General features: G+C 37.9%; 1 protein-coding gene across 8 annotated transcripts in view; it reads left to right on the top strand.

Annotated features, from left to right (window-relative positions):
* Nucleotides 1-2,436: 2,436 nt before the first annotated feature.
* The window catches only part of Aldh-III (Aldehyde dehydrogenase type III), a 35,881-nt gene continuing 10,599 nt past the window's right edge, over nucleotides 2,437-27,718 (top strand). For 2 of the 8 annotated variants that reach the window (XM_045766501.2, XM_045766497.2), the window contains exons 1-11: nucleotides 2,437-2,547; nucleotides 4,345-4,395; nucleotides 8,138-8,281; nucleotides 8,979-9,074; nucleotides 9,268-9,388; nucleotides 10,992-11,092; nucleotides 13,552-13,715; nucleotides 15,162-15,392; nucleotides 17,016-17,127; nucleotides 18,132-18,217; nucleotides 24,061-24,176. In XM_045766501.2, the coding sequence (XP_045622457.2) occupies nucleotides 4,366-4,395; nucleotides 8,138-8,281; nucleotides 8,979-9,074; nucleotides 9,268-9,388; nucleotides 10,992-11,092; nucleotides 13,552-13,715; nucleotides 15,162-15,392; nucleotides 17,016-17,127; nucleotides 18,132-18,217; nucleotides 24,061-24,176 (1,201 nt within the window). In that variant the 5' untranslated portion in view covers nucleotides 2,437-2,547; nucleotides 4,345-4,365. The other 6 variants (XM_045766495.2, XM_045766496.2, XM_069315352.1 and 3 more) reach the window with 6 other exon arrangements.

Genomic DNA, 27,718 nt, shown 5'->3' with positions numbered 1-27,718 from the left:
TTCATTGTTTTTCGTGTTCACTTTTTATAGGTGAAAAGAGACAAAAATTATGCTGCTCCATATCATAGTAGCGAATATATAATCTTAATTAGCAGCAGTGGATAAATTCACTGCATGATCACATGTATAAATGAATGCTCTGCGTCCTTCGAACGGATCAAAACTTTTTATTTTTTATTAATAAAAGAATTCTGGTGTTATTTATTGTTACCCAACTTAAAAAAAATCGCAAAGCCTAAAAAAAGGTACCTAGTTTTTTCGGTAATGTCCATGAGAGAGACTGAGACGTAGGAGATGGTGGATGAGAAGGAAAAGATGAATTATAGCTGGAGATGATTAAAGCTTCAGAACATGAAGTTTAATGACAAATAGTTGAAGTTCATGGATGAGGGAGGGGGGGGGGCGGGGATGGATGACGTGAGGGTCGAGGAATTATATATTTTGGCCGAAACGCTTTTCTGTAATGTGACTTCATAGATTGTGCAACTATTTTTTTTTTTTTTTTTTTTTTTTTTTATATACAAGAGTTGTTACATTCTTGTACAGCCACTAGTACGCGTAGCATTTCGGGCAGGTCCCTGGAATACGATCCCCTGCCGCGAAGAATCGGTTTTTTCATCCAAGTACACATTTTACTGTTGCGTTAAACAGAGGCTACAGTTAAGGAATTGCGCCCAGTAAATCCTCCTCGGCCAGGATACGAACCCATGACATAGCGCTCTATATATAATTCCTGCAACTGTCCCTACAATTGTACATTACTCTTATGTTCTTTGTACACACACATTCTTTTAGAATAAACATTTGTATTTCATTTTTATGAGTCGAAGTAGAACGGATCATAGCAAGAATAATAGCAAGACATAAGTTGACATTTAGGAGGTACGATACAAATCGCACGTTCTCCGTGAGTGGGAACAATGACCTCTAGCTATTGTTAATTTCTTTCTTGATGTGCGGCGTCCCCCCCCCCCTCCCCAGCTTGGGTATACTTATGCCAGAGTTTGCATGCAGGACCCCCCCCCCCCTCAGCACCGCTCCTGTGCCAGGTAAGTCCACGACGGGATCACCATAGCCCATGCTACTTGCCCCGCTCCTGTGCCAGGTAAGTTACAGGCTCACCATAGCTCGTGCTACTTGGAACTTGTTCCGAGTAGCTGAATGTATAACAACAACATTCAGTATGAGATATTACACAGTGTAGATCAAGAACTAGCTATAGGTTCAACTATTATTCCCATCTCAGAGGATGGTTAGTCATACACGGAATCAGGGGAGAAAATACCAGTCTCAATACAAAAACAAATCAACTATGACTAAAAATCACGTGAGAACATAAAGTGTAAGGCTGATGATCTGTTACCCTCCACTAGCAAAATCTGGGTACAGCATATTCTTATCTTCCAATATCCCCTGAGTGTATGAAATAAGTACCTCATATACCATTTGGTGTGGTCACTTAAAACAGGTCGACCAGGAGGCCTGGTCGACGACCGGGCCACGGGGACACTAAGCCCCGGAAGCACCTCAAGGTAACCACCTTAAGGGCAGTCACAGATATAGTGTTGGAGAGCATGTCCCAGCTCTTGTTCACTTAGTTTACAATTGGAATGTTTACCATTGGGGGAATGCATTACCTGCAGCCACCTGCCATAGCTGGAAGGGGAGGGGTGATGGAGAAGCTGGTGGGGAGGAGGGAGATGATGGAAGAGCTGGCTAGTGGGGGAGGGAGATGATGGAGGGGCTGGCTAGTGGGGGAGGGAGATGATGGAGGGGCTGGCTAGTGGGGGAGGGAGATGATGGAGGGGCTGGCTAGTGGGGGGGGAGGGAGGGAGATGATGGAGGGGCTGGCTAGTGGGGGAGGGAGGGAGGGAGATGATGGAGGGGCTGGCTAGTGGGGGGGGGGGGAGATGATGGAGGGGCTGGCTAGTGGGGGAGGGAGGGAGATGATAGAGGGGCTGGCTTGTGGGGGAGGGAGATGATGGAGGGGCTGTCTATTGGGGGAGGGAGGGAGATGATAGAGGGGCTGGCTAGTGGGGGAGGGAGATGATGGAGGGGCTGGCTAGTGGGGGAGGGAGATGATGGAGGGGCTGGCTAGTGGGGGAGGGAGATGATGGAGGGGCTGGCTAGTGGAGGAGGGAGATAATGGAGGGGCTGGCTAGTGGTGGGGGGGGAGCTGATGGAGGGGCTGGCTAGTGGGGGGGGAGATGATGGAGGGGCTGGCTAGTGGGGGGGGGAGATGATGGAGGGGCTGGCTAGTGCGGGAGGGAGATGATGGAGGGGCTGGCTAGTGGGGGTGAGATGATGGAGGGGCTGGCTAGTGGGGGAGGGGAGGGAGGGAGATGATGGAGGGGCTAGCTAGTGGGGGGGGGGGAGATGATGGAGGGGCTTGCTAGTGGGGGAGGGGAGGGAGGGAGATGATGGAGGGGCTGGCTAGCGGGGGAGGGATGGGGTCGGGCGGGGTGGTGATGGCCGGGAAGACAACACCTCGCCACAGTCTAGGTCAGCCTGAGAGTGAAGAGGACGTCGCCCCCCACACACACACTCGTCAGTACTCCCACACTTTCTAAAGTTGATTACTAATAGTGTGAGGGTGAGGGTAGGCCAGGGAGGGTGGCGGCCTCCTACACTCATCCCTACAGCAACTTCCGTGTTGCTAGGCCAGGGTGTGTCTCCTCCACCACTACACTATCACTGTACACTCTGGCTGGCAGGTGTTTCTGGCTGGTGATTCTCACTCAGTTTAAGCCTCTATGGTCGTTAAAAGGAATAGTTCCCTCGTTTGTGAGTTTCATTACTACTAATGAGAGTTTGGCTACTCTCATTAAGCTAATGAGTTTGGAGAGAGTATTGGTATAATCTACTCGCTAAAGGCTATATCACCGAGGAATTCACTATATTAATGTGTAATAATTTTGCTCCAGAGGGGAAAGTTTAGTGGGTAGTGTCACTTATAGTGCGAGTGAAGGTACTGCTATAGAAACATGTACAATACTCTACTCCTCTTTCTCCCCTCCCCCTTCAAGAGGAGGACAACCCACGGGCTTAACAACCTGTCACTTGTTACCAAACATATCTGGGACTCTTAATTAACTGTTACAAGTGGACACACTGTCAAACAAGGGATTCACATGTTAATTATTATCTTGCAACCCGTCAAGTTTACCTTGTCATCCTGGCATAAAGTGGGGGAACCTGTTTTGGCCATTATCTAAAGTACTGTGACAAAAAGTGTTTTCTTAATGCAGTGTGGTGGTTTATTATACTAAGCATGTTTCCTAGTGTCTCACAGATGGGCACATTATCTGGTGTAGTGAGTGGTGGAGACTATGTCCCTCACTGGCTAGCAAAGTTGCACACTGTAACTTTGCTGCTCGGCTGTCATTACTACCCCGGATTTCCATAAAGAATTCTAGACAAATTGTCTAGAATTCTTTCAATTTCGGATTTCCTCCTTTGGTCACCTACTTTTCGTCCATAATGATTACGGTTGTCGGTTGCGAATTGTCTAGAATTCTTTCAATTACGGATTTCCTCCTTTGGTCACCTACTTTTCGTCCATGATGATTAAGGTTGTCGGCTGCGACTACATTCTTCTGGCCTAACAATTTATCGGTCAGATAACGTAAAGGGGCCGTTTCCTTGTAATTACCCACCGAGTTTGTTTTAGAATTTGTGTGTTGGTGCTGTTCAGCTATGGCATTGTAGCCATGTGGTTCAGTCTGGGGTTAACTTGGTCTGAGGTTACCCTGATGAATGTACTGACCCTCCTCAGGGCTGCAAACCCACAATATGTTGACTAACTCCTGGGTACCTATTTACTGCTAGGTTATCTACTATAATAATAATGGCATGTTACAAATTTACTGTCAGTGTTTGCAAAACCTGAGATCATGAGACATTATCTCATGATCTAACATCTAAACATTATTTAAACGTTAAACAAAATGTTGTGTGTCGTTATTGGAGAATAACTTTGTCTTGTATCAGAGTACAGTACAGTACAAGTATTGTTATTGCTGGTGGTTAATAAGGTAGCAGTGGATAAAAGTACTGTAATGCTGACAAATGTGATATAAGACTGCAAAAATTTGGAGGAATTGCGAGAGAGAAACTCGGGACGTAAAATAAAGATGAATATGGGTCTTGACGGGCTTTAGTGTACAGTACTGTATTTACGTGCATGCTGTATTTTACCCTTTTCATATACACAATTTTTTTTTAATCTTGCCCTCAGATTCACTATCGTTATGTAACTATAAAAATTGAGAAGGAAGAATATACCTGTATAGCTATTTTTCTTAGTGTAACAAAATGTGTTATTAATTTTTTTCTATTTTTCAGGCTCAACATTAGGCTAGGCCTATGGGAGATAAGATGACTTCCAATCAACAGGTGAGGATTCCTGATACCATAGTAACTTTCTTAGTGCCTTGTGAGATGTAAATTTTATAAGAATTGGTAGAAATTAATTTCTTTTCTCAAACATGATAGAATTTCATGAATCCTTAATAAATTTGCATTTAGTTTCCATGGGAAGTTTTTGTATTTTAAGTTTCAGAGAGAGAGGTGGGTGCTTTCCAGATAATCAGTTGGTACAGTACTTAGTAACAAGAAAATGGCAAATGTCAGTCACTAAGAAGGGACAAATATTTGTATAATTTATAGGTCAATGAATTTAGGTCAATGAGCTTTCTTCATTCCTTCTTCTGGATTTTAAAATACAAGTTTGAAAAAATCATCAGAACAAATGGGCGACCTTTGAAAAGCTGCTGGCTTCCTGTCCTCATCAAGGCCATTAGTGTTAGTGGCCCACAGGTAAATTTAGGTAATGTGCTGGACCTATAATTGGCTACAATAAATTGTGAATTCAGTACAGTACTGTACATGCTGACTGGTATTCCTACACCTTCGCATGTTACTTGTGAGAAGCCTTTAGCTCTTTTGCTACTTTTATCGATATTCTTTCTCTATTATGAATGTGATATTTAGGGCCTTATTTTGGAAACTTTTTATTTTTTGAAGATGTTAAATACTATATTAAAAATTATAACTGTTCCTTGTTTCAAAGTTTACACCAGTCTCCGTGGTGTAGCGGTAAGATACTCGCCTCGCGTTCCTCGAGCGCTTTGTCATGGGTTCGTATCCTGGCCGGGGAGGATTTACTGGGTGCAAATCCTTAACTGTAGCCTCTGTTTAACTCGACAGTAAAATGGGTACTTGGTTGTAAAAACGATTCTTCGTGGGGGTTGTATTCCAGGGACCATAGGAATAAGGAATTGCCCGAAACACTACGCGTACTAGTGGCTGTACAAGAATGTAACAACTCTTGTATATATCTCAAAAAAAAAAAAAAAAAAAGTACTGTAATGTATTGCACATTCATGGGAATTTGTATATGAAAGCTCACCAGTATGCAAAAAGCAGAGTTTTCAAGAAATTTGATAGTCTAGGTAATTTTAATTGCAGGTTAGAGATGAGTTCTCTGATTGTCATAAACCATTAATAAGTTTACCACCCCTTAATAAATCAATAGCAATAATAAATCATTAAGTTTCTGGTAGTACAGTTTTATCTCGATTCAAAATTCTTAAGTGTGAACTTTGAATTCTGGGTTCAAATCCCAGGCAGGACATAAATGGTTGGGTTGGTTTCCTATTGCATCTGTTCACCTAGCAGTAAATAGGTACCCAGGAGTTAGTAAGCTTGTGGGGATACATCCTGGGGAGGGTCAGTAGTTCGACCTTCTGACCTTGGTATAAACCTAATATGTATATGCAGTACATACTGGCTGCATGTCCCCTCAACACAATGAATTATTAGGTACAGTATTCATAAAAATTTTAGGTAGAGCTAAATGTTCACAGTATTGTCAGTTTCTGGCAAGTTAAGTGATGCTTACTGATTAGTTACTATCATATCTGGGAGCACAAGGTCACATAGAACAAACTGCCAATATCATGGTGACAAGGCTGCATGCTTTACATGATCAATTTTGTTACGTGTACTTTATTTTATCTTAAGCAGTAAGTTATCATGACTTACAATATGGTACCTTGATGCAGTTGAATTTGTTTAATAATTACAATAAACAAGTATGGTATACCATACTGTAGATTCCTTCTGAAATGAACCAATTGTTTCCAGGCCTCTTCCACTGTATCTTATCCTCCATTGCATCCAATAATCAAAATGTACAGTATAATGATTACTGTTTTTATGATAAAAAGGCCAGATAAGCATTTGAGTGGAGATAGTTTGTTGCTAGGCAGGGCATAAAGTTGCTTCCTTAATCAATATCCGTTTCTACCCATAAACAACTTAACACTGGGCAGTTTGACATTAAGCCCCTGACACACACCAGAGATCCTTCAAACAATCCTGTTGGGTCATGGGAGATGCTGTAGAAGTCTTTATTTAGCCAAAAATGACCTAGAGAAGATTCACTAATCTATATTCCAAGACCTTTAATATACCATTTGGCATCAGATATGCCACCAATGAGTGCTCCGTTATTTTCAGCCACCACCAGATGTCAGGACCTACATGTGTATAGGGTAGTCTGGTTTAAGCCAACCTCACATTTCATCTGACTAGCACTTCCGAGTGCAGGGAAAATTTGGACAAAAAAAGAAGGGATTGGGAGGAACCCCGAGTACTGTACTGTACCTTATTTAAAAATTGGATTTGAATTAACACACACAGCCTTATTTGTATTATTTACTACTCTGGTGCTTCTTTAGGATAGATTACATTATTCTGAAAAAAAAACTATGAGACATAAATTGATGAAACTTGAGCTGGAGAGTGGTGCTAGATGGAGCCATAGGGGAGGAGAGTCTTCATCTCTAGAGATGCAGTTGGTATATGCTGACTGGTACCATACCATACCATGATGGTCATACCATGATGGTCAGCCATCTGAACTGTAGAAAACATTAAACAACATAGTTGTTCCTGATGAAACAGCGAACGTCTCATGACTCATGATCAGTTAAGTGGGATCGGAAGGGATTTTGCTTTATTTTAGTGTCTTGCTCACAAAAGGTCTTTCTAGTCACTCAAACCCTGATTTTCTTTTTCATTCCTGAAACCACACTGGAGTCATTACCATACTTCACGTTCAACAACTCCAAATTTTCACAATCGGTTTTCCCCTGTTATATATCATCTTTCTCTTATCTTTTTTGGCCTGATTATTGTTGTTACTAGAGATCTTTTAAATTGAAGATTAGTGTATATACAGTACTGTACTTAGTCTACATGGGAATTTTTTATTTTTATAAAGGGGTGGCAGAACCACATTACCCTACATAGTTAATAGGTAAACATTAAGAAAAACCTATTTTGAACTGGGTTCAATTCCCATGGCAGGATAGAAGCATTTGGGCAATGTTCCCTTTCATATGTTGCCTCTGTTCACCCAGCAGTAAATATGTGCAGCACCTGGGAGTTACATAACTGTTGTGGGTTGCATAGTGGGAAATGGCTGTAGTTGTTGTAGGGAAACACAGTGAATCTAAATAGATACCTAAATTGACAGGAAACTTGTAGGCTTCCTGTCCCCACTTACGGGTAACAATTTGACCTGAATGGAAGGGAACTACTGTATCAAGAGAGTGCTAAGCCATTGAGACTATATAGCACTTGGAAGGGGTCAGGATAAGGATTTGTGATGGGATGGGGGGTAAGGAATGGTGCCCAACCACTTGGATGGTCGAGGATTGAACGCTGACCTGAATGGAAGCCTTCCAATGCTTTTGATATTTGGAATCCACTATAATTACTAAAGTGTAGCAAGAGAAGGATGGCTGGGCCCACAGTGTTCAGTCTTAGTCTTGCCACATGGTTTTGAAGCTTCTAATGGTGCTGTCATATGCCACCCTTTCATTCAAGTTATTCCATCCATCAACTACACTGTTTGCAAAACACAATGTCCATACATGTTTTTGACACCTTTGTTTTCACATTTTGAACCTTCATTCCCTTGTCCTCGGATTTTGTGTCTAAAAAATGTTTCGTCTAATTCAACCCTCTCATAATTTTTATGTAATGATCAGATCGCTGAGGCAGTTCTGAAATTGTTCTTTGTGTCTAGAGTTTGTATCCCATTCTAAACAATACATTCTTTTAACAGATTCTTCAAAAGGCCCGTGAGGCTTTTATGTCCGGTAAAACAAGAGATGTTGAATTCCGAAAGAAGCAGTTAAAAGCCCTAAAGCGAATGTACGAAGAAAATGAGGCTGCATTTTGCACTGCTTTGGCGAAAGATCTGAATAAGGTAGGTATATCTTGCTTTGTCGATTATGATCAGTAGCTTTTGGAATAATGTTGACTGGATAAAACGGTGGATGTTTATGAAAAACATATCTTTCATATTATGACCTAAGTTTTATTTATTCTGACAGGTGAGTGAACAAAGAAATAAATTATATAAAAGAAATGAAAATGATCAATATTATATAGAAAAAGAAATTGTTTCGTGTGTGTTGTGAAGTTATGTTGTGTGAGTGAGTGCATGATCAAATGCAGAAATAGTGAAAACACTGTACAGTACAGTAATAGAGAAAATGACTTGTGTGGTAGAGAAAGATATTTAAATGATGGTATGAATGAGTGCTGTACTGTTTGTTGAAATCAAAATAAATATATAGTACTGTACTGTATATGGTATTAGTATGAAGAAAAGGTTGAACTAGAGTATGAAGAGAGGAAGTGGAATTGTTTAGTGGCTGGTAAGATGCAGGAGAAATGGAGAAATAACTACTTTATTGAGAAAGTGCTGATTGGAAAATTGGCAGAATAAGATGTATGATTAGGAACAGACATCACTTTTAAGACTTTGCTAGATGAGGTGAGTTATTGCAGCCTTAGTGTGATGTGACTACATGTGTGTGTGAAGTGATCAAGAGAAAACAGTATAATTTTAACCAAGTTAATTCTACGGTGTATTGATAGATTTTTTCCTCTCACAATAGCCAAAACAAGAGAGTATACTGCTTGAGCTAAACCTTCTGAAAGATGATATTAGGCATATTCTTGCCCGTATTGATGGTTGGGTGAAACCAGAAACAGTAAGTGGACAGTATCGTTTGTTTATGAATTATATTCTAAATTATATTTATATATTTATTTACATTTCACTCTTGGGTCCAAAGAGGCATTAAATGCCCTTGATTTGTTATTTTTTATGATGACTGAAATACAGTACTGTATTATATGTCTGATTAATATAGTCTTTTCTGAACAAGACATTGTCTCCAACAGTTATCACCCAACCTCGTAACCTTGTTCGACAAGCCTGTGATTTATCATGACCCCTATGGTGTAGTACTCATCATGGGAGCATGGAACTACCCAGTCCAGCTTCCTCTCCTCCCAGTATCAGGTAAACAAATAAATTAGTTAAATATGTTACATTTTAGTTACCTGTGTGTGTAAAATTATTTGCATTCACTCTCCAAAATACATAAGGGCACCCTCCTGCACAGGGTGGCACACTCGGGCACTGGGCCTTCACTGTTTGTCTTAGTGCTGCTGGGAAACTGGCTGTAAAATAATAAGCATATCATGTTTTGGAAAAATAGTATGTCGAAAATTGACTAAATTCTGCACCTGTCCTCAAGCCTAAATAACACACAAACGATCTACTGAGCAATACCTCATAAAACAAATAGGCAAGAGGAAATGTCATGTCCATGGTGCTTTTTTAATTATTCAAATATTGGCTTGCTTGATGTACTATCAGGCATTACCTAAGGTTCCTTTCCTTGTTTTCATAGTATCTGTTCAATACTCTGTTCTTTTCTGTTACCTAATGATTTATCTGGTTTAATTGATTGTTTTCTTTTCCTCTGATATCTCACTCTTTGGCCTTCATTTTGCTTTTTAACCACTTAAGAGATAAAGGTACACAAAAGCAGCTTCAATCCACTCTGATTATGTTGAAATATGCAATAAAAACATGCTTTTCTGCCTAATTTTAAACTAATTAATTGTATTAGTTTCAAATTGTTTATTTATATTAGTATTTTCCTATCTAATTTTTATGTACACCTTGCTGGTCTTTTGCTGACCTTGTATTGTGGTAGCTGGCAGGCACCAGATTTTTGTACAGTACAACCTCGATTCAACAAACTCTATGGGACCATCCCCAATTTGTTGCGTTGAGGGATTCGTTGCAACTGGAGATGCCTCTAGGATGCATTTCCCATGCCCTATGGGCTAATTTCACATGGCAAAATGTTATTTTCAACCTATAATGTAGTAGACATTGACCAAATGAACATGTCTGCATGTTTATACATTTAACCACATATGTCTTATTTCTCGACCCTTGCCTCAAAACTCATTTTCAAAAGGGTAGCAGAGCCATTCCTGAGTGAACAAAAACCTTGCCAACTCAAACTGAAAGCAAACCATAGAATTTGGTTTTAACCAATAGGCTCAGGGCTCCAACTATTTCTTGTAATGTTGAGTCTATCTACAAAAATCATCAGAAACATGATTGGAGCTATATTAAGAGATCCTTCATACCCTAATCCTTCATACCCTAGTTCATATCTGCAGGATTGATGTTCGTTAAATCAAGGTTCCACTACATTTATACGTTTTATATCTTCTCTATTTTTATTTTGACCATCTAACTTATCTTGCTATTCATATTCTTACTTCCTTGTCTTTCCTGATGCTAATCAGATAAAATACCTTGTCTGACTATTTTTTGATGACAGTTTGGATGTTCACTACTGTAGTTGCCGACACTGCTCAGCTAGTTTGCGTTCTTGTCACTAATATTTTTGCTATAAATTGCCTTTATTCCTTACTTAGGCCTTTCCTCCCTATTCCCAATTTATTTCTACTGTTCCTTCTTTATTTTATTTCACCCCTGTTTATGGATGTCACTTTGAAATGTGGCAATAGTGATTCTGAAAATTGTTTCTAGAGTGTTTCTTTAATCTGAATTTGTAATTTTCACTTCACTATCACAGGTGCTATAGCTGCTGGGAACTGTGTCATCATGAAACCATCGGAAGTATCACCTGCAACAGCAGAATTAATTGCTGAACTGATCCCCAAGTATTTGGATAATGTATGTAATCAATTTTTGTTTTACCGCCAAATTGCTATTAATCATTTCGTATGCGCACACACTCGTGTGATTTGCTCTGAACTGTAATGATATGTTTGTTTTCTTGGTTAAGCTTTAAAGGTTGTTTATAAATTTTAAGAATTTAGAAATTATTTGTTGAATAAGGAAATGCATGGATTGGAGGGGGTTTGATACTCTAAACATTTAGGTAAATAGCAATCATTTTGGTGTGTACTGTATCAGATAAATGTTAATTTATGCTAGACCCTGTCATTAAAAAGGTAAACATTTAAAAGAAGCTATTGCTGAAAAGCTTGAAAATTATATTGGGTATGAAACGGATAAGGCAAAGATTGCCAGATTTTAACAAGAAATTTGTTTTAAAGTAAGTAGCTTCAAAAGTTACAAAAATATAGTCTGGTATGTAATAACCTAACCTACACATATGAAATTAAAGTGATGACACTTTGGTCCATTCTGGATCTTTATCAAATCACCCTCCTTCTTGCCTTATACTGACCTCCAACTCTTCCTTGTCATGGCTTTATAAAGGTCCGGGATGGACCAAAGCAGCATCAATTTCACTTTATTTCATGTGTAGATTGTGTTATTTGTCATGTTATTGTGACTTATTTTCTTCTATAGCTATTAAAAAGTAAGTTAGTATGAAAAGCAGTTTTCTGAGCAGAACTATGCCGAGCAGATCCTAAAGGTAAAGAAGCCAATCACGCACAGCAATGTTTCTGTAGACTCTGGCACCCTCAAAAACTTTAAAATATTCACACCGAGTCATATAAGATGCTAGGAAGGCACTGGAGAAAAGTTGAAGCCTTTCCAGATTGACCATCAGAGGAAAATTAAGGGATACATAAGTACTTATTAATATGCACAGATGAAGTGAACATGTATATAGAAGGAGCATAGGTCACAATGTCTTGATGCATGAGTGAGTCACTTGACTCGAGCAGTTTCTATCTGCTTATTGAATATGAATACAGTCAGGGAAGGTTGTAACAATATCTGGGTAGGTATCAGTGCTGCTACCTAGTGCTGTGTTGGCCAGGCAAATTAACAGTTATGAATTTTCACTTGGTTTTACATATGATGACAAATGAGTACAGTATTTGGTAAAGCTTTGAGTCATCATGGCTGTACTTCTGATGGCTATTCTGGACTGAATTTAGGGTTTCTTTGATCCCTTTAGCCTTATTACCCCTCGGGAAATGTCTGAAAAGTTTCCTGTGGCATCAGTGCCTAAAGTCATCCTGACTGACTTTGTGAATCCTGTTTGACACAGTTTGATGGCTAAAAATATATCCAGTTTAATACTTAAATAACTGGCAAATTTTTGCCAGATTCACTCAAGAAAAAATTCAAATGCAAATTTTTGAATGGAATTGTAGACATATTATATAAAACAAATATATTCCCCAAATTTATATTTCTGCTTTGTATATGCCTGGTGTTATCTTGAGGTTATCTTGAGATGATTTCGGGGCTTTAGTGTCCCCGCGGCCCGGTCCTCGACCAGGCCTCCACCCCCAGGAAGCAGCCCGTGACAGCTGACTAACACCCAGGTACCTATTTTACTGCTAGGTAACAGCGGCATAGGGTGAAAGAAACTCTGCCCATTGTTTCTCGCCGGCGCCCGGGATCGAACCCGGGACCACAGGATCACAAGTCCAGCGTGCTGTCCGCTCGGCCGACCGGCTCCCTTGATCTACCTTGGTGTTGCTTGATCTATAGTATTGAGTAACGTTACACTATAGTATTTACACAATTCCATTGAAAAGTATATGCAGTACAGGTATAATTTACAGTATGTATGTAATATATTCTGGTAGTTGTTTTTGTAGATATGTGTGATTGAGTATGACTAATAGAGCTAGGTCAGTGATTCTGGCATTATTCTTCTCTATTTCATAGGTTAATTTATTTCAGCTATTTAATATTAATAGATTCTTATCTATTTCATTTTTTCATTTTTTGAGAAGGACTCTAGAAAATTAATTTTCCAAAGTTCATTTTACACCTATAACTGGTTTGATACATTTACCAAGTTGAACTGGGCATCCTCGGCTAGAAAGCGTATATAAAAGAACACAGCAGTATTTAGTCTATGTAGGTCGGGTTAAAGAATTAGTTACCCTTGGAATAAATAGTTAGTGGTACGCTGTAGTTAAATCTGAATAAATTATCTGGAAGCCGTGATGACCTTCGTGTTTGTCGCCTAATACCCTTCATAATATTGTGGATAGTGGTATTGCACAGTAGCAGATTTATTATACAATAATTATATTAATTCTAGAGAAAATGTAGATTGGAAGAATTTAATCGTTTTAAGATATAATGTATTCAAAAAATTGTATACCCTAATTAGGAACAATGGTCTTAAGAATAAATGTGAATCTGTTTTGTATTTGTACAGTATTTTGCTTTAGAGATGCCATGTATTACAGGATTGTTTCCATGTCGTGTGTGGAGGAATTGCTGAAACTTCGGAGTTGTTGAAAGAACGTTTTGACTACATTTTCTACACTGGCTCACCCCAGGTGGGCAAGATTGTGAGAGAAGCTGCCAACAAGTATCTTACTCCTACTACACTTGAACTAGGTGGAAAAAGGTATATAAATATATGAATCGCATATGTACTTGTTATAATTCAAGCCATATTCCCTGTCAAATTTATACTTTAGCAATTGTTCAGTGATTTACTGTAAAACAGTAGTGGCATGTATGTTTCATTTCACACTGCAATGCAAGAATAGCAGTATGATTGACTCTTGGCCTTTCTTATTGAGGAGACTATTTAAACAAATATAATGTAATGATAGTGTCTCAGTGTATTGCAATTTAAAAATTGTTTTTAATTCAAATTGAATTCATATTCAAAACTTTATTCACAAATGGTTATACATTTATAATCGACTTGGTTTAAAAAATGTAAAGTTCATTTCTGATTTATAAAAATAAATAAAAACTAATTGACAACACTGATCAATATAACTGTAAGTTATACACTGTATAATAAAAATGGCTAGGTCCATTATGACATGTTACCGAATAAATGAAAAAGACAGTGCAAACAATAATAATTATTCTAATTCTAATGACATTATTAGATACATCACAAAAGACAGAAGACATAACAGATAATGAGGATCTTCCCAATACATTATGTACAGTTCTTGAAAAATATATGGAAAGGCCTGCTGTGGAATAAAAACTTGAATGAATATGCTGGCTACGAACATTAATAAGTCGTATGCGGAAGGGATGTTAGAGAAAAGGGGAGAAAATCGGACCAACTTATCCTGATTAGGTGTCAGTTGTCATACTGTTATTTCCTTATGGGCAAAGGTTGTCAATTGGGAAATTCATATAACTGTTATCTTGAGGTTATCTTCAGATGATTTTGGGGCTTTAGTGTCCCCGCGGCCCGGTCCTCGACCAGGCCTCCACCCCCAGGAAGCAGCCCGTGACAGCTGACTAACACCCAGGTACCTATTTTACTGCTAGGTAACAGGGGCATAGGGTGAAAGAAACTCTGCCCATTGTTTCTCGCCGGCGCATGGGATCGAACCCGGGACCACAGGATCACAAGTCCAGCGTGCTGTCCGCTCGGCCGACCGGCTCCCTGAATAAAAACAATGAATATCCCTGTGAATAAAACATTGATATCATTGATCCAATATTAATTAAATGTTAGCAAGCAAAAACATGCTTGAATGAGATCATACTAATATTTAAATACAGCTTTAATTTGAAGGAAATGATTACAGTAGTGTATTATTTATCAAGGGCTACTAAAGTGACGTTAAAAGTCAAAGTACATTGTGTAGTCAGTCATTTGTAACATTCTTGTATAGTTAGGAAATGCTGTTAGTTATAATATGTAGTTGACATTTTAAGTTACACTTTCCCATACGTTATATTCTAAATACTAACTATGGCAATATAAACTTGCTGACTGCAGACTTATATCTGCAAAAATGTTTTGTTAGGTGTATAAATCTTTAGTCTTAATGTAAAATTGACGAGCCTTACATGTGTTAATTATTTCTTTCAGTCCACTCTACATTGATGACAGTGTTGACATGGATGTTGCAGTTCGACGCATCCTGTGGGGAAAATGTATAAATGTTGGCCAAACTTGCATTGCACCTGATTATGTTCTGTGCTCTAAACAAGTGCAGAAGAAATTTGTGGATAAGGCACGGGATGTTCTGAAGGAATGGTATGGTGAAGATCCCAAGAGCTCGCCTGATCTATGCAGGATTGTGTCCGAAAAGCATGTCGCGTGAGTAACTTTCTGATGTAGAGTGTGGAAATTTAGTTTTGGATATTTCCAAGTTTATATACGAGTCTTTTAGTGTAAATTTATTAATAAATAATTTGTTGTTATCGGTGTGGTGGAACAGGTCTAGAGAGCTTCATGTAGTCAGAGTTCTTAAATACATCTATCATTGATTCATGGCCATTAGAAAAGATGATTAAATTTTTAGACTTGTTTGACTTAATTGTCACTTTTCATTTGTGATTCAAAAAACTTAATTACCAGTACTAGTATATTCATAATAATAATAATAATAATAATAATTTTTATTTAGGTAAAGGTACATACATAAAGAGATTTTACAAAGTTTGTTGGCTTTATAGATAGAGCTAGTACATACAATGCCTAAAGCCACTATTACGCAAAGCGTTTCGGGCAGGAACTATAATGAAACTATAATGAAACTATAATGCTATATGAGCTATAACGGGCTATAATGAAACGCAAAGCGTTTCATTATAACTTGATTCAAATCTATCTTTGTACATAGGGCCTGTGCATGCCCTGGCCCCAGAAAGCAAAAGCATTGGTTTATAGTAATGTGCAACAGCAGCAGCTAGTTGTGGTGAGTTCTTATAAGTGATAGTTGAATAAGTTGTGATTGGTTATGGTTAGACGAGTGCCCCCCTCACAGACCGGTGTTCTCAAGCGCGCACACATATAAAGGTTTTATATGATTAATGTAGTCAACCCTTCCAGATCATTCTGTTTATTGGATCTGCTTACAAGGCCTGAAATGGGCTTGGGTCATCAGAATAATCAGAATTTTTATGTGGCAGTTTCAGTCCTATTTTGCTGTTAATTTTTGGTTAGTCTTAAATTCTTTGATACCCTAACTGTTGCTTGTCCTTTGTTTCCCTATGTTATTTTGTAGTACAGCCACACACTTCATGTTCATTTAGTTCATAGTGTCCTGTAAATAAATTAGTTTTGTTTTTATCAACTTTTGTTTTATCTTCTCGTTTTTCTCTATGGTGCCTATTGTGTAATCTAGATTGTTAAAACATAAGACTGAGGAACTTGATAACAGGTGCATGTAACAATGTGGACAAAAGTAAAGTGAAGTAGGTAGAGAAAAAACTAATTTTGAAATAAATGAATGGGCCAGTGCTAGAAGCGGTCGATCAGTTTAGATACTTGGATACCTGGGAGGCGATCAATACAGACTGCTGCTTGATGGAATAGTAATACTGACCCCCGTATGGATGAACGTAAGATGATCCCATTGTCTGAGTGTGAAACATCAAGAATAAGAGTAGTAGGTACAGTATGAGCAGTTTGAGAAGCATGTGTTGTGTTTGGAGAATAGATACCAGTACTGTAAAGAATGAAAATGGTATGAAGATATGTAGAGTGCAAAGGTCTGTAATTTGCAAGATTTAGAAGTGAATTAAGATGGTTTATGCATGTTGGATGAATGGTTGATGGTAGGATGAAAACACATTTAAGTGAATATAAAGAGAAGACACAAGAGAAGAAGGCTGCGAAGGTAATGTTTATATTTGGTGAGTGATCGTAGGAAACTGGGGATTGAGTGTGTTAAAAAGGGAAATTGGATAACAATAATTTACGTATTTATATTTTCAGACGAATAGCAGAGTACCTAAAGGATGGGGAGGCTGTGATTGGTGGGGATGTGAATAAGGAAGAGAGGTGGATAGCTCCCACAATTTTAGTGAATGTCTCTCCAAAAAGCAAGGTAATGAATTGCATGTTCTACTGATTCATTGTAATACACTACTGTATTAACAGTTACAGGGTATTTCATTTGATCACCCCCTTTTATGTAATATGCATTGTATTCTCTGGACAGAAAGCATCAGTCATGTAGGATACATTCTAGTCACTGGCAACACTGGTAACTTTTCATGCAGTCCTTGCAAGGTCATTAGAGATGGTAGGGGGGGGGGGGGGAATATGGAAAATAAGGTCACTAAGATGAGCTTAATCGTGGGAATAACTTAACAGAGGTATGTTCCATAAAACCTCAATTCCTTGAAAGAGTTCATTATGATAATATGTAACTACAAAATAAGATTGCCAAACACCCCACTACCTGCTTGGAAACCTAGTACTGTACTTAACTATTCCCAACTGCATATGCACATATAGCACCAAATCATTGATTTGGTCATTCTAATATGACCAAATAGCAGTCAGTATTCTTGTTATAACAATGTCCCCTGACCCTCCTACTCTTCACATTCTTCTTGAATATGTTCATGGAAGATATGCAGTGTGGGATCAGGCGGACCAGTGCACTCCTATTTATGGTGTGACAGTTACCTTTGTTTTCTTATGTATTTATTTTTTGTGTTTGCTGGAAGTGTATAGCAGAGGTATACAGTAGTCAGAAGAGGTTTCACCATTCACTACATGTATTTTTCGTATTTTTCAAGGTGGCAGCTTTCATGCAGTTAATAGTTACTGTATATCATATTGCTATAACTGATAAGGTGTTAACTACCTCAAAATATGTCTAATGACTGCCTATAATTGGATTATGAACAGTAGCCAGCCAGCTTGACATGTTTCATGGAAAGCATGCTTCTCCTCCAAATATGGAATGTTCATATATTTCCACATAGAAACCCCTTTTTGTAAACTGGCATCTTGAATCTGATAAATTCGTTGAAGTGCTGCAAATGTGTAATGTGACTAATTGTATGCAGAGGCTAAGATGAAAGATGTGTGATTTTCCAGGTGATGACTGAAGAAATATTTGGACCCATTCTACCCATTATCAATGTTGAATCCCCATATGATGCTATACAATTCATCAATGAAAGGTAAGATTGTATTACACTTAATTTGCCATGTACAAAATAAAGTCAATGATCATGAACTCTTTATACTTTACTTATCATTTTTCCAAATGCTCTTCACTTATTCCATATGTGGTAAATTAAATATTTTGTTCAATTTTAATTTTAAGTAGACAATGAAATTTGTGTCCATATTTAGTTAATACGTAAAATGGGCCTACTTTTTAATTGGTTATCGTGCCAAAGTGTCTCGTCAATACACACACAAATCACAATAGCGTGATGCATCAAATGAACAAATCCACAAGGGCCGTGACGAGGGTTTGAACTTTCATCATGGCCCTTGTGGATTTGTCTCATCAATGTGGAAGTAATGTTGTTGACTACCGAGCTGAAGAAAGATTAAATAACAATTGTTCAAATTTACAGCTGATTTACTACCCGATTTAAATCTAATTTACTACCTGATTCATCACGATTCCTTGGGCACGTACACTAGGGGACAAATTTCTGAAATTTCGTTCTTATAGAAGAAATTGTGGTTGGCTAATTAACAGGTAATTCAAGCCTGAGGCTTTCAGTACATAATGTTAATTTTTCTGAGAGTTCAGTATCCCTGCAGAATTCTTTATTACAACAAATGTTAAATTTGTATTGTTAACTTATTCAAATTTAATTGCTAAAAGTCATGATAATGGCAATACTGTATTAATATTAAAAAAATCTACTGTAATTACTCAGACATAGAGAAGCTTTTTAGTATAGGATATTGCTGAGCAATTTCACTGTTGCTCCCTGAAGTTAGATGTGCTCTGTGCCTGTAGGACAGGATCATGCACACTCGGCCAGAGCAGCATTCTGGTACTAGTGACACAAATTTTCAGACATGTCTCTGCATGGTCATTATGGGGGCTGGGGAGCCAGGGAAGAGCATTCAAGCAGATTCATATGAACTCAAGAGCCATTCCAAGTTCTCTTTGGCACTCGCTAACCACTGGTTATCCTGTCTTTACCACCTATGCTTACCATCGCCAGGTGTCAGTGTTCCTTGTGTCAGAAAGTATGTGGATGACTGGTTGGGGAACGTTGTTGCAGATTTGGTGCTGCTACTTAGTGGCAGATTAAAATGCTAGAACAATAATTTCATGCCAAAATACTGTACAGTATTTAAAGCCATTAAAAATGTTCAAGCAAAATATCTTTTAAAATTCACCTCAAAAATCATATCAATAAATCTGGTCACTAGAGTGGTTTTGGTATTAATCCACAAGGATCAAGTGTGTTGAGACATTCATTTTGCTGATTATTGCTTACTTTAGGCATTTCTATGCATTTTTAAAGAAATATTATTTGGATATATTGTACTTATGCTTAGTTTCCTCTACCTTTTATAATGACTATTCAAGTTCCATATTATAATTGAATTGCCACATTAAATATAATTATTCCTGAAGTCAAGGAAGTCCATGGATGCAAGTTTTTTCCTACCACATTGCCTCAGTATTTTCTCATAGTCAAAACTCCTTATTGCTAAGTTATGAAGAATACATTTCGCACATGTGTACATAAAAGGGTCATGGTAGTACAGTCGGGTTCGTTCTCGAGGCACAATCGAGAATTCCGGGTTCGAATCCCGGGCAGGACAGAAATGGTTGGGCACATTTTCTTTCACCTAATGCCTCTGTTCATCTAGCAGTGAGTAGGTACTCGGGTGTCAGTCAGCTTGTTATAGGGTTGCATCCTGGGCAGGGTTAGTAATTCAACCTTGGTGAGGGGGGGTGGGGGGCAATAAGAAAAATGTCAAACATGTATGAATACACTCTTACTTCCTGTCCCCCGACTCAGTAATTTATATTATTGCTAGGGCATTTCCCACTTGGCCATTTTAATAGTTTTGTTTGTCAAAACTGTAGATGTAAATATGTTTCTTGTAAGTGATTTAGACTTGTTGTTCATGTAGATTACTTATGGCATGTGAGATTGTGGCAATGACAAGTATCTGACCTTGCAGAGACCATCCCCTGTGTTGCTACTTGTTCACTTCAAAGCCAGATGTCCAGCAAGCCTTTATCAAAGATATTTTCACCGGCAGTATATGCATTAATGATTGTATTGTCCATTTTTCCAGTGAGTGTTGTTCATGTTTTTTACAGGTGGTGGTAAAGCATGCTACATATAACCTTATTTAATGATGGGATGCAAATAATGGTCTTGTTTCTATACTTTAAGACATAAAGTGTATACAGTATTTTGTTAATAGTAATGCTGTTGTATTACATGATGGAAAGTATTTACTATTTATAAGGTAACTGCTATATACCGTATGCTCCGAACAGGATTACTTTAATATTTTGGTTTTGTGGTGTTTGTGCGATATCTAGAGAACACCTTTATGTATTTGCTTGTTCCATATAGTTGTGCATGGAAGGTCTCTATTGGTATTGGGCCATGAAGCCTCTTGGTGAAAAATTGTAGAACTACATATTTTAACACATAGTAACAGCACATACTTTGTGCATATTTTAGCACAGAGTAAGACATTGAGAGATGTTTGTATAACTTAATACGTACAGCAGCACCAGAATTTTTACATTCAGAAGTCTATTTTGCACACAGTATAACTGTCTTCAATGATCACAGTGAAGTTTCTCTTTAACAAAATTCTTGGCCTACTAATGCTTCTTATTACTGTAACTTTAATCACTTTCACATATTAAACATTTGCATCACATTCTGTGTGAAATAACTTTTAACTTTATGAGTGGCTGTTGCCTCAATCACTTGAACATTTCAGACAGTTGTTAACTAAAGCTAAGCTCTGAGCAGTGCATATAATGCTACTTTAATTCTTACATACACAAAATAACCCAATGGGAAATAGCGGAATTTTGTTCTACAAAGTATTGGATACCCGTGAATGTTTCTTGGGGGAAACATTCATGAATATGGTATGTATGTATGTATGTTATGTATGTATGTATGGACCATGCATACAGTGCAAAGCCTTAACATAAGTAACTTTAAAATGGAGAGTTTGAGGATGGAAGCATGAGGACGATTGAGTGAGTAGGGAGGTACTGCATCCTACATCCTCATTTATGTTGTCCAATGCAAATTTTCAATTTTGTTTATCCTGGTCCATTATTGGGTGTAGCCTGAAAATTGAACCCCTTCTTTCCTGGAAGTTAGTCCATGAGCAGTAAACTAACAATTGCCTCCACATGAACTAGGTCACAAGAAGTCATTTGGTAAGTTATGCTGAAGGCTAGTGATGGTGTTTGTGAGCAAACCACCAATTTTGAGTTTAATTGTAAACTGAACCTTGGTGATATCGGACTCCTGTAGTGGCACTAAGAGAAAGTCGGCACACTTGCCATGCACGACGCCATCACCGTTTATTATCGCTTACGTGTTACATGTTAAATTAAAATGTTTGCTGGTAGATCTGGGTATCTTACAATTTTGCTAATGATTATTTTATTGATTCTTGCTCAGGGAGAAGCCATTATCATTGTATATCTTCAGTACACTAAAAAGTGTTCATCAACTTCTTCTCGAAGGCACCAGCAGTGGTGGCTGTTGTATAAATGACACTATGGTTCACTTATCAGGTACTGCTGTACATAGCTCATACTAATTCAGTTTGCTCAAGCTATTTCATGTATGTTCACACACTTCACGGAGCTGTACTTTGAAGATACATTTCATGTTTAGTCATGAAGTTACAACATTACTCTAGCATGATTTATAAATGAAGCTCATTGGACTTGGATATCAATGTGCACCAGCTTGGCTTCTTATTTAGTGATACGTAAAGGGTCTAGGTAAGGATGAGTACGGGGTACACGATAAACTGGGCCACCGCTGGGGGGGGGCAACAATATAGTGCTCGACCAGTAATAAGTAAAGTGTCAAGCTAGCCACCTGGTAAAAAAGTAGTGCCAGTTATTAGCTATGTTATAATCAAAGGCAGATTTGATTGGTTCGGTGTGTATGTAGAAGGATGATTGCATTCATGTATATATGATTGTAGAGTCTACATACTCTAGAGTATTTATTCATCCTGACTCTGGTTTCTTTGTTTCATCAAGCCTTTGCTTGTAGCACTCTCACACATCTTCATAGCTCTTAACTTTATCATTACTGGCTCTTTATCTTTTGTGCGTTACTGTATCATTCTCACTTGTAGCATAACAGGCAGTGATCTTATTTTTAGCCTTAAAAATGAGTAGTTTTGTTTAATTTATTTCATCACTCTCAAGACTTTAAGGATGCTAAGCTCTACTTTTGCTAAAAATTCCTCTCTATATTTATTCTTTGGGGTTTTGTACTAGTAGAAACCTGTGCCAAAGAGCTGCTGGTCTTTCGAGTTAATAGGGTGACAGGATGTTCAGTATTTTCAATGAAATATCATGTACAGTAGTGTAAAAGAACAATATCTTTGTCCATGGATGCTACCAAAATCCTGGTTCTGCATCTGTGAACAGATGCAGGACCAGTTTTCCTTGGCATTGGGTCTGTGCCCCTCTGTGATTCGGTGGTGAATTTACATGCACTTGGCTGGCACTGGATGTAGCGTGTTATAAATATATTTTGTCGGCTTTATGAGAAGTGTGTGAACATTACCTGGAATATTTACCATAATCTGAATGTATGAGCTTTTGGTGTATTTGTTCGGTTTTTGGGTACAAAACTAATTAAAGTATTATATATGTACTGTCTAGAATTCAAAGTGAAAATATACATGTTGTATGTAGAATGGTAAATGTATTGGATCCTGTAGTGAACCAGGTAGTAAATGTAGTTTGTCTTTTAATTAATATGGTAAAGTTGCTGAACACAGTGTTGTAAAAGATTGACAGTGCTGAAGTACGTGTTAATAGCTTAGATGCAGTACATTCAGACTCGTCATTAGTAAGATTCTATCTAATGATTCAGATAAGTATGTTTTTAACTAGATCAATCAAACTTGGAAAGTCTTGGAAACACTCTTGTTGGGGTTGCAAACTGGGCATCCTTCCTCATTGTTTGTTTACACACTACAATACCACTTGGTGATTTTTCTACTCTGAAATACCTTCTCAAATATTTTTTTTTATTTTATTTTCCTCCACATTCTGTCTTGGTATTTCTTTTTACCATTGTGTGTATACAACTGCACACATTTCTCAAGGTTCATTATTTTTTTTGTTTAAATATTTTGTGTTGAGTGTAGACGGGTCATCTAATTAGACTATACTGTAGCAAAGCAGCATATAGTTGCTTGATCCATGTGTTGGTGCTATTTAGTTTGGGAGTGTACCCAACTAATGCAGTCCAACATGGAGAGTTTGAGAGATTCCGCACCAGGTTGATGCAGAATGTTGATCCGTTGTCTATGCATTGCAGAAATTCACTTGGCTTAAATAACAATGATGAGAGTTTACTGGTTCTTGTTAACACCTTTTAAAGTTTTTTACTCGTTTATGTAATAAGCTTAAGAATTGTATGGTGAAAAAATATTTATTTATGTGATGCATTGTAATGTTAGTAAACCCAGTTTTACTATTCTAATGATATGATTTTGTTAAACAAAACTCTTGACTAGTTAACATATCTTATTTTTCCTGTAAGATCCTTGACAATATAATGCATAGCTTGGTTAATTTAAGGTGTTTATATACCTCGGAGTGTTGGTGTACGATATATATACTGTACTGCCCATTTTTTAGATTTTACCTATTTTATTGCTTTTAGGGGGTCCTATGATATTTGGATATCTCTCTGCATTATTTTTCTTACTGATTTTCTTACTGATATTTCATACTGTTGTATCTTTGACAATTCTCTACATTTTACTTCTAAAGGTAACTTTTCTTTTGTTGTAGAGAGAGACCTCTGGCTCTTTACCTATTTACAAACAAATGTGACCTAGTTGAGGTTTTTATGGAGCAAGTTCCTGCTGGTGGTTGTACAGTCAATGATGTAATTTTTCATGCAGCAGGTAGTGTACAGTGAAATTTTTGGTTATGCTTATGTACTAAACATGTTGCATACTGCATGTACAGTCCTGTTATGCAATGTATTCAATGTTTCATCCTATCGGCTAAAGTGTGAGTAATTATATTAATTACCAAAAATTCAATATGATTAAAAAATAAATGTCTTGATATAAAAGCAGTCTCCTTACTGGAATCTCGCTTTCAGTTAGTTTACTTGACTTTTTGTCAATTCGTTCTTCTGAGATAAGGTTTCTTGGTTGCTCCTCAAGCCAGTATCTGGGTGCATCAAAGATGCCATTTGCATGTCAGGCTCTAATCGACTTTGCCCTAACCATGCCAAGTAGCTTTGCAAATGATCTTGTGAAGTAATTAGTGCACGGAGGCAGAAGTTTTTATCTCAATCCACCACCGAGCAACTTCTTGTAAGACAAAAATATAAACAATGCACTCACCACCATATGTAAGCAAGTGTTGGAATTTTGTGAAAAACCAGTTAGCTCTTCTAACTATGGATTAATAATTGTCCGATAAACAGGCTGCTACCTCAGGAGAGGACACACTACTACCACATTGAGGTCTAGAGAGTTGGCAGCCCTCACTTTTTACCTTGCTATACAGTACTCCCGTTTCTACTTAGTTCTGGATTGGCCAAATTAGTAAAGATGATTGGCTGATCATATGATGAAAAGGTATGTCTCAAAATCTTTTATTGTTATCTGGACTTTTAGTTATCCAGTTGGTTATCAATTGGTTTGTATTATCACCATTGTCTAATATTATTGTGTTGTATCAGTCAGCGTTCTCCATCCCTTTGTTGAAATTTGGGACGAATTTGGCCTGTTCTCATTTTCTCAAATTATTGAATCGTGTTTTTGCACTTTTGGAGCCTTTGAAGGCTGTAAACCTAGTTTTATAGTTTGTTACTCTTAAAGGTAACTTCTTTTGGTGCTAGTAATGGGTGGTCAGGCCAGTGCGCTCTACACTGCTTTGTTGTCCAATTTTTGTGGTGTTTGGCCGATTCAGTTTTTTAAACTCCATCCTCTTCCTCTGTGTCTTGCCAAGAACAGGTCTCCTGTCTTTCATCCAGAGCTTATTTTCTTGAAGGTTTGCATGACCTGGAGCTACTTTGCACTGATATCTCCAGGTGTCTCATTCCCCTATTGTATCTTTAAACTTGGGTCATGTTCTAAGGTTGTACTTCCATACCTGCTGTATAAAGTAATCGGGCTCTGTCCGCTGTAAGCTTATCTCCATTCCCACGATCTTTGGAAAATTGCAGTTCTTGCAGTATTCGTCTAGCCAATGTCTTTCTTCAAAATCTGGGCTTGAGGTTTCTGCACACTGAACTGGACCTTTGCCACCCAATACCTGATCATTCTATTTCAGCAACATTGATAGGAGTGAGCTTGGGATGCAACCGATGGGGGTCTTTATTTTAGAAATAAGGCGTTGAGTGGAACAAGCCATGCTGTTTGAGCCAGTTCCTCAGTTGATTCTCTTCCCACCCTTCTGGTCCCACTGTCCCAAGTGTGCTTGGGTGGCCTGGGTTTTAAGTGAGAGCTGTAGATTCCCTCAACCCTATGGTGGTAGCTCGTGCTGCCACCTAATGTTGGTTGGTGTAGGAGGTACTGTACTGACTAACCCATAGAGCAGGACAGTAATTTCAATGATCATTTGTTGGTGGTATTGAGTAGAATGTCTCATTAATAATGAGCAGTTGCTCAATGGTGCATCGTGATACTCTTCACTGTCTTCTTGCCCTAACCACTTTATAAGATTATTTTACAAAGTTATACTTGCCAGGGTGGAAGGAGAGATCAACCAGAGCCTGGGGTGTGAATTGCATTTCAGGCGGACTAAGCATTGACTTGAATAGCGACCAAGGGACCAGTCAAGTCTTTTAAATGAAAAGAATAGACCTTTGATGCTTAAAGTATTTAGGTATCGAAAGTATCGATGGTTCTGAGTTAATCAGTGATTCTTGACTAATTTAAGGAAACAAAGCAGAAGTATTTGCTCAAGCTGTGATATGTTTTCAGGAATGCCATTATGAGAATAAAGGAAAACAGAGTTTAATAAAGGCATCTAGAATGATTAATTGATAACGTTGAGTAGTAACAGGTACCATATATTAATAAAATCATAAATGGAATCAACACCTGATGCAGGTGTTGATTACTTGCTCTCATTTACCAATGAGGGCAAGTAATCTTAACTACTTTGCTTCTTAGATCTGTTCATGCCTCCTCATGTACATGTGCCTTTGATATGCATGTACAGTACTTTTAAGGTATACATACTCTTAACCTTGTTTGGATAGGGCAATATTTCCACACTTTAGATGATCGTAGTTGTTATTCTTAGAGTACTATTATTACCATCTGTTTAATTCTTAAATTGCAAAATCAAAGAACTAGTATGACACAAATATATAGATTAGCTCTTTAGTTTTCAGCATTACTTTTAATATAGCACAAGGATGAGTTATTGCATACAGAGCTCTGAAACACTGTGTAATGTGTCCAGTGCGTATTGTTGCTGTCCAAACACACACACTTTCTGCTTCTGTCACTATGTATATTTTTTTTGTTTTCCTTTGTTCTTCACACTTGTGGTAAATTTATGATGCCATCTTTGTCACTTTCTTGTATCTGAGAGTAAACAGTTGGTAATAGTTTGCTTATGATACCTAAGCAAGCAGAGTTGGTTGTAGAGTGCGCATAGATTTCTCCACTGGTGTTTACAGGGACAAGTACCTGGAGTATACCTGGAATGGATTCTGGGAGTTTATCTGCTCCCTAAAGACCAGGCTTGTCTTGTGATAACGTGATGGCCCTGAGATGACCCCTGTGACGTAGTGGTTAGCTCGCTCTCCTAGCAAACAAGTTTAGCTGGGTTTAAATTCTGGACAGGATGTGATGAATGGGAGCCATTTATTTACTCGATTTGCCTATGTAATCAGCAGTAATTTGGGATCTGGATATAAAACAATTGGCAGATTGTATATGTGAAAAAAATGGACTTGAATTACCAAGTCGGTTCCACTGCCTAGCCAAAGGCTTAAATTCCAGCATAAAAAAATAAAAATTCAAAGTGTTGTTTTAAGTATTTGAGAAGAATAAAGTACTGTAGTTTAAATGCATTAGGATAAATTTTCATGTGGCTACTTCTTGTAGAGAAGTTATAAACGGTACAAGAATTACAGAAATTAAATTAATTCTACTCAATGTCTCTGACACACTTGCAACAAACATAAATTATTCTTGACCCCTTACCTGCACTTCAAGTCTCTCTTCAGTAAATAGCAAACAAGATTTTAATATCCAGGACTTTATAATGGGGCACATCTAAGAGTTGTCATGTTTTAAAAAAACATGAGCTCGAGAAAAAATAAATTGAACATTAAAAAACAAGAAAAATCATGTTCATCGCATGATACAGTATTTTACCTATGGTACTTGTTTCTGCATTTTATGTACTGGTGTTTGCTTTTTGCACATGGTAGTTGTCAAGTGCTGTGCCAAGGTTGAGACAAGTGTGAAAT

This window comes from Procambarus clarkii, chromosome 81 (genome assembly GCF_040958095.1).
Source record: "Procambarus clarkii isolate CNS0578487 chromosome 81, FALCON_Pclarkii_2.0, whole genome shotgun sequence".
Lineage (NCBI taxonomy): Eukaryota > Metazoa > Arthropoda > Malacostraca > Decapoda > Cambaridae > Procambarus > Procambarus clarkii.
This window is presented reverse-complemented; position numbering and strand designations above follow the sequence as displayed.